This window comes from Berghia stephanieae, chromosome 14 (genome assembly GCF_034508935.2).
Source record: "Berghia stephanieae isolate SIO BIC M18660-M18661 chromosome 14, UCSD_Bste_1.3, whole genome shotgun sequence".
Classification (NCBI taxonomy): Eukaryota; Metazoa; Mollusca; class Gastropoda; order Nudibranchia; family Aeolidiidae; genus Berghia; species Berghia stephanieae.
In genome coordinates, this window is record NC_088373.1 from 16,687,735 (window position 1) to 16,701,430 (window position 13,696).

The 13,696-nt window shown below is 36.3% G+C and overlaps 1 protein-coding gene across 5 annotated transcripts in view; it reads left to right on the plus strand.

The window, feature by feature from the left end:
• Positions 1-13,696, plus strand: part of LOC144959858 (SCO-spondin-like) — a 148,236-nt gene that overhangs the window by 41,517 nt on the left and 93,023 nt on the right. For all 5 annotated transcript variants that reach the window (XM_078892663.1, XM_078892660.1, XM_078892659.1 and 2 more), the window contains exon 3: positions 5,031-5,217. In XM_078892663.1, the coding sequence (XP_078748789.1) occupies positions 5,031-5,217 (187 nt within the window). The remainder of the gene's footprint in view (positions 1-5,030; positions 5,218-13,696) is intronic.

Genomic DNA, 13,696 nt, shown 5'->3' on the forward strand with positions numbered 1-13,696 from the left:
AATCAGTTTGGTATATTGCTTGACGCAGCATGCATGAAATTCAAAACCTTTTGAAGATGCATTGAATGAAACGCTGTGTAATTCGAATAATTTGGCATGTATAAATTATGATTGTCTGTTATTGTGAATGTCTTACTAGAATGTCATAATGACACAGACCGGATTGGCTTGTTGACACAGTCTGTATGTCTGAATGTCTCAAATGTCCCCGGGCTTTCCAGTGAATACCTTGAAGATTATGCATGACAAAAGAGAATTGAAGTACATTAAAGTGAACATTTCGTCCTTTAGGGAATGAGATTAGCGGAAGAGTAGCGTCCCTTGATTGGACGTCACCCATAGTCTGTGACGTCACCGGCGGAAAAGTTATTAGAGAGAGAACGTCATGTTAGTTGTGCGCATGCGTCTCTCGACCTCGCTTCCGGTGAAAGCGGCTTGAGACACTTCAAAACCAAATTGACGTTCTCTCTGTAAGGTGACGTCCAATCAAGGGACGCTACTCTTCCGCTAATCTCATTCCCTATAACAGTAAAATGTAAGGGTGAATCAGGTCCCCCAAAAGTTAACGTGGTAAGTAAATGAAAAAATATAAAGTAGTCCATCAGAGCCATTAGGCCCATAGAGCCGGAGTTTATCCCGGTTTCTATAGCGTGAAACGAACAAAAGCAATTGCTTGCTACCCTTTGGATAGGTTGATAGTCTATCGCGAAGTACTTTCCGCCAAATCTAACAGATTTCAGCTACCCATTCACTGCTGGATGGATAGAGGGGTCATGTTATGAGTTTCTTAGCCAAGCGCACACTATCTGTAGAAGTACTCACAAGAGCTGTTAAAGATCAATTATTTATCAAATGTATTTTATTGTGTACGATATTCATTGTTTTTCAACAGTTTAGTTTCAGCATAGATTCGTGTTGTCTTTCAACAAAATAGCCTGTTATGAGGCTATGTGGTCTTGTGGTATGACGCTCGCTTTCCGATCGGAAGGTCCTGGGTTCGAGCCTCGCTAGGCGCATAGTTGAGTCCTTGGAAAAGGGTCTTTACTCACATTCTCTCACCGTACTTAGGTATAAAATGAGTATCTGGCCGTTAACAGCGTTGTCTCTATTAGAAAAAAATTATAATATCGTCTTACAAGCGTCATGTCTTTTCCTAAATGTTAAATGTTGCTGTTGGACTGGGACCCCTGGTAAAGCGCTTTGAGCACGTTTAGTGGATATTGTTCTATATAAAAGCTCAATTATATTTGTGAATTTTGGCCACATGGTAGTAGTAGTTTCGTATGGCTAAGTTTGAGTTGTGGTAGGGAGTACGATGATTCCAAGACAATATAGAAGTTCGGATGCCGGTTGTGATCACTACTATAGTGAAATGCCCCTGCACGACGGATCACACCACCGTTTTGTTAACCAACGTAATGGTTCATAATCATGACTAATCTTCTATCTGTTCCTAGAATATGCCAAGTGTCCTATAATACGTTTTGATGTCTGTTTTTTTTTCATGTCTTTAACCAGAGTATGTTATATCCAATGTTTCAAGGCTTAGTAGTTATGGCCAGGTTTGGCTTGTAATAGGATTCAATTGTCTGATGTCACTATCTATCTATCTATCTGTCTATCTTTATCTATTTATCTATCTTTATATATATTTTATATATATATATATATATATATATATATATATATATATATATATATATATATATATATATGCGGCTATGTGGTCTTGTGGTATGACACTCGCTTTCGGATTGGAAGGTCCTAGGTTCGAGCCTCGCGCTCGGCGCATGGTTGAGTCCTTGGAAAAGGCTCTTTACTCACATTCTCTCACCGTACTCATGTGTAAAATGAGTATCCTGGCCGTTAACAGCGTTGTCTTTGTCCGAAAAATTGTAATATCGCCTAACAGGCGGCATGTCCCGTCCTACATGTTAAATGTTGCTGTTGACCAGGGACCCCTTGCAAATCGCTTTGAGCACATTAAGTGGATCTTGCGCTATATAAAGCTCAATTTTTGAGATGTTTTTTTGGAGATTTGTGTGTGTGTGTGTGTTTATGTATTTATGTATGTATGTATGTATGTCTCTCCTACTTGGCGATGAATGGCGCTACGACTAACAAGCAAAAAATGGAGAGATTAACTCCAAAAAAAAAATCAAAAAAAAAAGAAAGAAAAAAATTAAAAAAAAAAAAAAAAAAAAAAAAAAAAATAAAAAAAAATCGGCCTTGACATACAATAGCATATCAAATATAAGATTAATTATTTTATTTCGCCAGCCTTATTCAAATACGCTATCTTGCAAGTAGAAGCGTTCACCGACTTTAACATATCTATAGAAACAACTCTTAATGAATATATTTACATGTTGAGATGGGTGGGCCTTGTTAGCCACTGCACATTTATTTGCTTTATTTTAAAACGTAGGCGAATGACAGAGGGAGAGAGAATAGCATAATAAGGAACTTGTGAATGTAATATGAAATCATGCTTCTATTCGTTACATGTTATCGTAAGAGCTTATTCGTTAAAAGCCTTTCAGCTTTGTCCTCGTGTATTTCAATATTTAAACAAGCGATAAATTAAATTTAATTAACTAATGGATTATAACCGATGTGTACATATATGCAGGTCTGACATCCGATCCGAACCTTCTTATGGGCCCAGTTTAACATTATTGTAGTGGATAATATTTTGCGTCATGTTTTAAAAAGACTTCAATTGCAATAATGAACCAAAAGTCATTGGGTTATCAGACCTGCAAATAAGTGCACGTCACGTTATAGTGAGTTTAGACAGGTCTGAAACCGAACGCAATTATGGCTTCATTTAACATTATTGTAATAGAAAATATTTTTGCATTGGTTTGAGACGATTGCACCTATTTCGCAGGTCTGACAGCCGGACGCCATTATGGGCCTGATTTTACATTGTTGAATGAACAAAAAATACGTTGGTTTGTAGGAGTATTTCCATTACAACAATGACCAAATAACAATCCGGGTTATCAGACCTACAATAATTACACGTTGGTTTTGGGAGTAATTCCATTACAAAAAGAGTCCATAATAATTTTGGTCACAACCATAGCGAGGTATTCATTCAACACATTCAAAAAGTGATTACCAAGGCACAAATATCGATCTAGAATTTGACAGGATCGCTGTCACCATCAGCCAAAGACCAATCTTAACATTGGTTGGTTTTGTGGCAAGGACGTGACACCGTATCCGCTCACACTATAGTGAACTAACACTATATAAAGAGTATTTCAAATAAAGAAGAGGAGAAGATTAGGAGGGGGGGGGGGTAGTAATAAGTAGAACATTGAGAAATGCTGTAGTTGCTATAGTATAGTTTCTCAGATATGTAGTAGTAGTAGCGTATGCTCACCCAAAATTCATTTCTTCAACCCAGCTTTCGAATGTCTTCCTCCGCCCTAAGAATGTTTCAAGCCATCTTCGTTTAGTTACTGGACAATGTGATCGTGGTTCTGAACTGCCTGACATTTCCGGCAGGCATCACTGTTCCCAAGCTTCCATCTGCACAAATTTGATGCAGTTCTGCCATGTCTTGTTAAGAGGCGATTTGAGGAAACCCAGTATTTCCCCCAGTTGTGGAATCAAATAATCACGAAATACTAGAAACAATGCAACACGGATGGGACATACCTAGAACAAGATGACCGTCTTTAGACTTATTTGACTGAATCCTCTTCGTTCCTTGTGGAATATGTGTTCTCTACGAGCGTCCGCCCTCTGCTTCCGTCTTAGGCCATCTTCTTGGTAGCCTCCCAAGTGAGGCCTGCCATTTTCAGTTCATCAAACAGTGAGCGCTTCCATGTCTGTCTCGGACGTCAAACCTTTCGTGTTCCTTAAGGGTCCAATCGAGGAACTGGGAAATAATGTTGTTCCCTAAGCCTTCTCAGTGTGCAACCGTTATAATGTACGAATATAAAAATTATATTCAAGATTATTAGAACATTTTACGTTGTCTATTTATCCACGAAGATGGCATAATTTGTTACTTTCTAATCAATATCTATCATTCCTCATTGTGGTATGGGCCTTCTACCACCGCAATTCACGCCAAAGTCTTCTATGGAGAGCAGTCTTTCCCAGTTCTTTCCCGGCGACTTTAATCAAGGTCACGTCTCGAGCTGATCAAAATTTCATAATGAAGAATTAGTATTTCGTTTGACATCCATCCGTTTAAAAATGAATATTTAGAATTGAATGAAAGTTGTGATTTATAGGAAACTAAATATTCTACACGCGTGATATCTGGGTCAAAGGGACGAAGTGGCCGAGTGGTGCTACCTCTCTTCTCTGCTTTGGAGTCGAATAACTGGACGAGACCTAAGGACCGAATTATATCTCTATCGTCTATCTGGCATTTAGAAATGTATTTATGTCTTTAGTGTTTTTTGTTGTTGGCTGAAGAAGGGTTTTGATCCAAAACCTTCCGCGTTTGGTCTTTTGTTCTTTTACCGAAGCTGTTATAATAATTTTTGATTATTAAGGAAAAAAAATCATCCCAAATAACCGGTTTCCCAGACCTCCAGTCTCCTAGGTCTACGATTTGAGCATCAGTCATCAGGCAGGCGGATTTTTCGGGTTTTTGCTGTGCTTGGCATTGTTTCATACACACTTTTCTCAAGCACTCGAATTAGAAAGTCACAATAGGATTCAATAGTCTGATGTCACGTCCGCCCAGCAACTAGCAGCTTGGTTCTAAATAAAAGAAAATGGTACTTTTTATTCTTCCTGCTAGCTAGAAACTTTTTACACGTCATGTAATTAGAATGTATAAAAGTCAAAACATGATCAGATTTATAATGTTTTTCTCTCCGGATACACTTTTGAGTTTGTCAGAGAAGTATTCCATAAGGGTGGTAATGGAGATATTGGCGTCCGCCATTGTTCTGATAATTTAGAACCAGTTACTATACATCATTACGAGGGAAGTGACGTCACAACTTTTGAGCCCTATTGTTCATCTCATTCAATCATTTTCTTATCTTTTCTAGGAAGAAGCTACCAGTCTCCTTGACGAAACTAAAGACGTCTTGCGAACAGCCGAGGACAAACTTGGCATGAGCAAGAAAGACATTCATCTCAAGGACGAACTCGCGGACCTCAAACTCAAGGCCGGAGGCGTTTTGAAGGCTGTTGAAAAGGCAAAACTCGAGAAGATGTCCAAGTACTCGTTCAAGAGTGAGTATTTTAGGACCATATTATTAGCCGTGATAAAAAACGAAACAAACAAGAGAGAGAGAGGAGAGAGAGAGAGAGGAGAGAGAGAGAGAGAGAGGGAGAGAAAACGAGAGAGAGGAGAGAGAGAGAAGCGAAGAAGGAGGAGAGAGAGAAGAGAGAAGAAGAGGATTGCGAAGCAGAGGGAGACATTGAGTGATAGAGATGAAAAGAAGAAGAGAGACAGAGACACAGCGAAATAGAAAGCAATAGAAAAGATAATATGGACCCCCACTTCAACACTTTCAAGTCCTCATTGAAAACCAGCTAGTACACGCCATCATTAAAATAGCCAAAGTAAAATTAGAATTTCACCCAAGGCCATATTATGTCCGTAGTCTTAAAAAAAGTAAAACACTTTTTAAAAAATTGAGGACTAAAAACTCGTCCTTCATAAATATCGATATATTAAAATGACCCTAGTTTTTTTGCAAAAACTCAAACTCAATTTCCGAAGTTTGAGAGCTTTCGCCATTAATATGATTATAATTTTAATCGATATTACATTATTATATGAAGGACGATTTTTCTGGCCAAAATTTTAAAAACATGTTTGAGTCTGTTTGTTTGTGTTCCAGAGTAAGGCCGCATAGATACTTATGACCGGCTGAACTGTCTACCTAAATATAACATGTCTGGCAAATATTGAAATAAATAAATTGTCTATTGTACTCTTAAGCTATATAATCCCCCTAATATGCCTTCTTCTCCCCCCCCCCCCCCCCAACCCTCTTTCCCTTTTACTTCAAATCCTTTCCCCCTTCGTCTACAACTACAACAACAACAACAACAAAAAGAAATAAACACAGCACACCAAAACTACCGCAGTGAAAATTATTACTTTTGAACGACACCCCGGACACACGACAAAGCCGTGTATCTACTGACAAAACGTCTGTTTTAAAAATATTAATCTTTTTAGGTACTTTGTTGTGCGGTCTAGTGGTAAAATACTAACGAAAGAGTGAAAATGGAGAGGCTTCGTATGGGAACATAAGAAGACTCTCCATTTTCACTCTTTCGTTAGTATTTTAAGTTCACCGGCTTCAGGGGCTACCGTGGTGTGACATTCGCTTTCGGATCGGAAGGTCCTGGGTTCGAGCTCTACCTCGCTCGGCGCATAGTTGAGTCATTGGAAAAAAAGACTCTTTACGCACATTCTCTCATCGTACTCAGGTGTAAAATGAGTACCCGGCCGTTAACAGCTTTGTTTCTGTCCGACAAAAAAAAATGTAATAATATCGCCTAACAGGCGTCATGTGTCGTTCTATATGTTACGTGTTGCTGTTGATCAGGGACCCTTAGTAAAGCGCTTTGAGCACGTTTAGTGGATATTGCGCTTTATGAAAGCGTATGTTTTTTGTTTGTTCTTTTGGGGTTTTTTAAACTCTAAATTTCAATGAATGACAATGACAGGTAACTCGTTAAAGGTTCCTAATACCGAAATTACTTTGCAGTGTTAATTTTAAGAATGTTTAGTTAACGGTGTGGGCGCCATCTTATAATTCATCAATAGAAGGAATGAACTTAACGTCACTCAGCTGTGTTATTATTTTTTAGACAGCTTGCTAGTGATTCGTTTTCACTATATTATCTATGAATCAGACTAAAAACGCGTTAAAGATTACAAACAGTTTTGTGTGTTAGTGATGTTAATATGGATGATGGATGTTGTGAGTATTTTACCTAAACGCATAGCATCAATATTAGAACGAAGAAAATTTCACCCATAATAAAAAATAGAAAATAAAATATATGCGTTTTGTCAACGGCTAAAGGAGAAGAATTTCAATGGATACGAATCGCTATTCAAGACACAAACAAAATAAAAATACATAAAATTGGATAGATAAATGCTTTTCAGAGGTCAACGATTTCTCTTTCCTGTTTTGTTTTGTTGTTTTGTTTTGTTTTTTGTTTGTTTTTTTTTTCTTGGGGGGGGGGGGGGGGGGGAGGGTGGGGGGAGGGTTGTTTGTGTGTGTATTCGTTTTGTTGCTTTTTTTTTTTTTTTTTTTTTTTGCTTTTTGAAACAAGCAAAATGTCTGTTCCGAAATGTATTCTGAAGGTCTTAAAATTTTCAAACTTATATAATACTTGAGATTATCACATAGAGCAATATCCTATGAATCTGCTCAACTCGTTTTACAAGGGGTCACTAGTAGTCAATTGCTGCATATTCGAAAGGTCCTGGGTTCGAGTCGCGGTCTAGGCGGCGCATAGTTGAGTCCTTGGAAAAGGCTCTTTACTTACATTCTCTCATCGTGCTCGGGAGTAAAATGAGATCACATGACCGTTAACAAATTTGTCTCTGTTGGAAGAAAAATTATGATATCTCCTAACAGGTGCTATTTCCTTTCTACATGTTAACTGATGCTTTTGGCTCGGGACCCTTTGTAAGGCCGTATAGTGGATATTGCGCTATATAAATGCTCAAAAATGCTCAGATGTGTGTGTGTGTCTGTGTGTTTGTGTGTACGTGTGTATGTTTGTTTGTGTATGCGTGTTTTGTGTGTGTTTGTATGTAGTATGTATGTATGTATGTATGTATGTATGTATGTATGTATGTATGTATGTATGTATATATTATATATATATATATATATATATATATATATATATATATATATATAATAGAATAAATAGCGCCGAATGAAATATTCTATTTAAATATTGAATTCATTAGATTTTATTCATATTTGTAAGCATTCATGGGCTTGTTTACTCACACAGACAATGTAAACAGCCACCATTTTTAGGGAAATAGAGAATGCCTTATCTATCGTTGTGGAATAGACTATTTCACTACAGCCAATAAGATCACCCCCCCCCCCCCCCCTCGCCCCGTCCCCCTACCAATTTGATCGAACGTCACGCATGACTTCACACTGATGTTAAACTATAGGAAAATAGGTAAAAATCATGATTGACCCATAGCATCGCCTCTTGAATAAATATTCGTTCGATAGAGTTGTGACCCCTCTACAAATCTTTGAATACTGATGCTATGCGTTTAAGTGAAATACTGACACCATCCGCCAGGCTTATATAAACGTATTTATACACACAAAACTATGTGTAACCTTAAAAGTGTGAATTCTGTTTTCTTTTTTGTTTTTAATTATATGATTTAGTGATAACTACTAATCATTAAAATGGCTGCCTATAAACAACAACAAAAAGCTGAGTGACGTTAAATTCGTTCCATCTATAACGCTATCGTGTGAATTCTGATTTTTTTGTTTGTTTAAATATGATTGAGTGAGAACTACTAATCATTACAATGGCTGTCTATCTATAAACAATAACAAAGAACTGAGTGACGTTAAACTCGTTCCATCTATAACACTGTAGATAGTTCGAAGATGACGTCACTCAGGTCTTTGTTATTGTTTTTTGCCATCCGCGTTTATGAGTAATGCTCACTGAACTGTATTAACCCGACTATAAACGTTCATGGATACACACAGTTTTGTGTGTTGGTCCGTTATACTTCCGGATGGCAATATTATGAGCTTCTTAGCCAAGCGCATACTATCTATAGAAACATAGATAAACTCTTGCTCCATGAGCCTTCTGGCTTTGAAGGACTACAAAAATAAAGTGAAATTTAATGCCAATATTTCAACGTATCTTGATACTGACTCATGAATAGAATAGATTTGTGAGAAGAAAAAAAATAACACAAATGGGCATGATCTATAGATAGAATGCGCTTGGCCAAGGAGTTCACAACATTGCCATCCGGAAGTATAACGGACCAACACACAAAACGCTGTGTAACCATGAACTTTTATAGTCTGGTTAATACAGTTTAGTGAGAACAACTTATAAACGCGGATGGCAAAAAACAATAACAAAGGCCTGTGTGACGTCATCTTCGTTCTATCTATATTACATTTCCATGTGCTCGAGGTCATTCGTCACATTGCAAAGTGTGCTCAAAATGGCCGACATCGTGAAAAGTGTTCACAGTTTAAGAAATATCCAACAATTGGTCATTTTGCTCAGCACGACTCATGGGTATGTTTACAACTTTCACAAGGCAGCGTGTTTAGATACATTGAGAAATGTCCAATCGTTGTCCCGCAACACATCATGTGATCGATGCCTAGGTACGTTGCGATCAATTAAAACGATCCTCATTTGTGACCCTTCGCCTCAAAACGGTATTAAGTCGGGATTAATGTTGAAATTGAATTATGCGTAATATTGAATAATATGAATTATATAGCCAAAGCAAATAGTCAGACTGTGTGTTTGAGTTTGTATGTTTCGTGTTAATGAGGAGAGAATGGATATACCATATTCTGTAGATGCTATCATACATAGTCAATACATATAATACTTATTACTCAGTATACATTAACATATACAATGTCGATACTTTTACAGCAGCATCATGGTTGTTTGGTTTTATCCGCTATCCCGACATAAATAATCCGTTTCTTCGATAAGACGATGGGTCACATTTTGTTAAAAAGTTCTCAAACCTTGGATTTCCCTGAAGAATTCCTGAGGTCCCAGGTTTGAGAGTTTTTGACAAGATGCGGCTATGTGTATGTGGTCTTTTGGTATGACACTCGCTTTTGGATCGCTGAGGGAATTTGAATAAAGAGCCTTTTCCACCAAAGACTCGACTATGCTCCGAGCGAGGCTCGAACCCAGGACCTTCCGATCAGAAAGCGAGTGTCATACCACTAGACCACGGGGGAAAAGCAGGGCTTGGGACTCAATGATGGGAAAAAAAAATATGAATATTGGTGTTCGGTGGAAGGCGAAGAAATGAATGAAGAATAATGTGACGATAATATGTGACCCATCGTCTCAAAACGGTATTATGTCGGAACGAACCAAATGCTTAAAAGCCGAATTTAATGTTAAAACTGGTCAAAAATATATATTATTGGCATTAACACTACAAATATGGTATCCATTCTCCTCAATAAATCAGACAAACTCAACACAAGTCTGATATTTCTGGCTATAAATTCAATTTTCAACATCTTAACTATCCCGACTTAATACCGTTTTGAGGCGAAGGGTCACATATGACTGTTATGCCAACTCCATGCTCAGAAAGGGACTTGGGGGGGATCCTCTTTGATGATAAAGTGGACATACTCGTACATGTGATTGTATAAAAAGAGCGAACAAGCTTGTGGGAATTACATACAGACGCTTTTGCTATAGTGATTTAAAAACGTTTGTCCAACTTTCTACGCCTGTCATGCCTAAGACATTGTCCAGAGTATGGAAATAGTATATGGAGTCACTTATTTAAGCGACAGTCTGTAAACAATGTGAACGTACAAAGACGCGCTACGAGAATTTTACCTGACATTCGACATCTGCTATCCTATTTAGAAATTATTATTATTAAATTATCTAAATTTGCCTTCATTAAAGTATCGGAGAATAAGAGGTAATCTTATACATATTTATATGGAATCGTGCATGGTTCTTACATTATAGAAACTATTTTTTTAAATTATTTACGTGTTACAAACACTAGGGGAGATAAGTTTAAAATACTCGTACATGTAGGAAATGCAATTCGTCTAAAAGGAAAAAATAATCTACAAACGACTGTAACAATTTGGAATGCTCTAAAGTTTGAGACAAAAAATTCTTATTCAATTGATAATTTTAAGAATTCCATTGCTAAAGAGCTTACCACCATAATATTTGATTTTGAGGAAATTGGATATTACAATGACAACAATAACAAAAGCTACAACAACAGTATATCCAATAACAACGACGATAATGACAACAACAACAACAACAACAACAACAATGTGATGGGGATGGAGGAAGGGCCAGGGGGGAGGTGGGGGGGGGGGGGGTGCGGGCTGGTGTTGAAGACAAGATTAGTAGAGAGGAGTCGGTAGCGAGTGTTACATTATCAGTATGCATAAATTCGTGCAGCGCATGACGAGCCGGGCCGGAAATCGCTTTGAAAACAAAATCGGAAGGAACAAAAATAATAATAATAAAAATAATAATAAAAACCGTAAGGAACAAAACCAAGACGAGGGACACGTTCTTTTATTTGTTTTTGTTTTTTTTTGTTTTTTGTGTATCCAGATTCCGTCATTGAAATGGCTTGCTGGGATAATATCATTATTCATATGATATTCTTTATTCTTTATTCTTTTTTTTTTATTATTATTCACGTGTTCAAAGAACGCCCTCTTCCGTGACTCCGATAAACCGCGAAGTTCTGTACACGGTCGGTGTTGAACACAGATAATTTCTTCTAACTAGAACGACAGAAATCGGTGGTTTTGGATTAAATTATACATAATTGTAGATCGCTGTGTGTGCGTGCGTGTGTGTGTGTGTGTGTGTGTCATAAATGTGTGTTTGTGTGTGTTTGTATAAATACAAGTTTGTGAGTATGAATGTCTATAGAATGTGTAACTGAGTTCTTTTTGTCAAAATTTGCTGTACAGGACATTAGAGACAGATGTATAATCAAGCGTGCTATTTGATTTTAACATTTATTTGAATTACGGCTTATTTCAAAGCCAATGAAAAGATAGTTATTATATATTGTGCTTTTATACGTGTAATTTGCACTTTGTGTGTGTGTTTGTTTGTTTGTTAACGTGTGTGTATTATGGGTGTGTTGGTGTGCACGGGGATTCTATGAAAGCATGCTCTTGTGAAGATGCATAAAAAGATTGGTTAAAATCGTGGCTATATGTCTGCCGGTTTAAAAAAACACAGTATATGAAATGGTAACCAAAAAGCACATATACTGTGTTCTTCAATAAAACGGCAGATTTACACGCGCACCCGCTATGCATGAATCAGCCACTGTGTCCATGTGTAAACCTGAACAAGTGTATATAAAACAGTGCCAGACAAAACAAGAAAGTTAAAAAATGCAATTAAGTGAGAACTACTCTCAAAAAACAAGTCGCTGACTAAAAACAATACCAAAGAGCTGAGTGACGTTAATTTCATTCTATCAATAGTCTGACTGATCGTAAAAAGAGAAAACAAGAAAGTGTGTGTGAGAGAGAGAGAGAGAGAGAGAGAGAGAGAGAGAGAGAGAGAGAGAGAGACGGGGGTGGTTGATCAAAGGAACGAAAGAGAAAGAAGACTAAATATTTGGCAATTTTTTTTTCTGTGTCCTGAAGTGACGTTGTCTAATAGCCAGATGTTTGTTTACTTGGCCCATCCGCTATCGATATCTCTATAATTATTGTCATATCCAGCCAGACGAATATTTGTCCTCTATACGCATTCAAACATGACATAAAAGAGTTCATCAGGTGTTTGAACGGTCTCATATCACTTAGCGATTGGATATCTATTATCATATTATCTTGTCTGTTGCAAAACAGTCTCACATTTCTTTCTTTATTTCCATTTTTTATTCGCTTATCTCCGTTCAATTTACATTGTGTGATTTCAGTCAATGAAATATTATGGTCTTTTGTCAGAATCCGCTCCATCAGCATAAATTATGTTAACACCTGTGGTGGTAGTATTCGATTATATCTCGGGTAATCGTATTCAAAATCAGCTTGTTTACACCCGCCCAGCTCTAAATCTGTACATTAAAAAAAATGTATTTTTAAAGATTGCAATGACGTCATGTAGCGGTCTTTTCTTTTCTTTTTTTTAAAATCTTTCTTTTATTTTTATTCTTTTCTTTTGACAATAAGATAATATCGGTTCCTGTTACGAAAGACTTCAGAAATACAGAAAAAATATTTTTCCCGTTATTGTCATACTGAAACGACCCCGATTGTCAACAGAACAGACACGGTTGTTTTCTTCTGTAATATTATTCACCATTTTCTTTTTTATTCATAATTTCTTATCTTTTCTATTAATGTTCTTAGTCTTATGTGTGCGTGTGTGTGTATTTGTGTGTGTGAATGTCCTTGCTTCGTTTGGCACAGAAAAAATTTATATTATTATATATATATATATAATATTATATTATATATAATTAATGCAACACCCTTTGAAAATGCACACAGCCACACACAAGCACACGTACAAACACACAAGCGCACACACTCTGTTGAAGAATATAAAAATTAGTGATATGATCAACTAGATATACACATCTAGGGCCGAGGATGAACTGGTTCCATATCCACTTGTGGAAAATTTTGAGATATTACATAATAATAATAATAATAATAATAATAATAATAATAATAATAATAATAATAATAATAATAATTAATGATAATAATAAAATAATAAAAAATAATAATATTTAATAATTAAAATAATATAAAATGATAATAAATAATAAATAAAAATTTTAATTTTAAAAATTTAAAAATAGTAATTTAATAATAATGATGAAAAAATAAAAAATAATAAAAATAATAATTTTAAAAATTTTTAATAAAATAATAAAATATTTTTTAATAATAATAATTAATAATAATAAAAATAATATAAAATAATT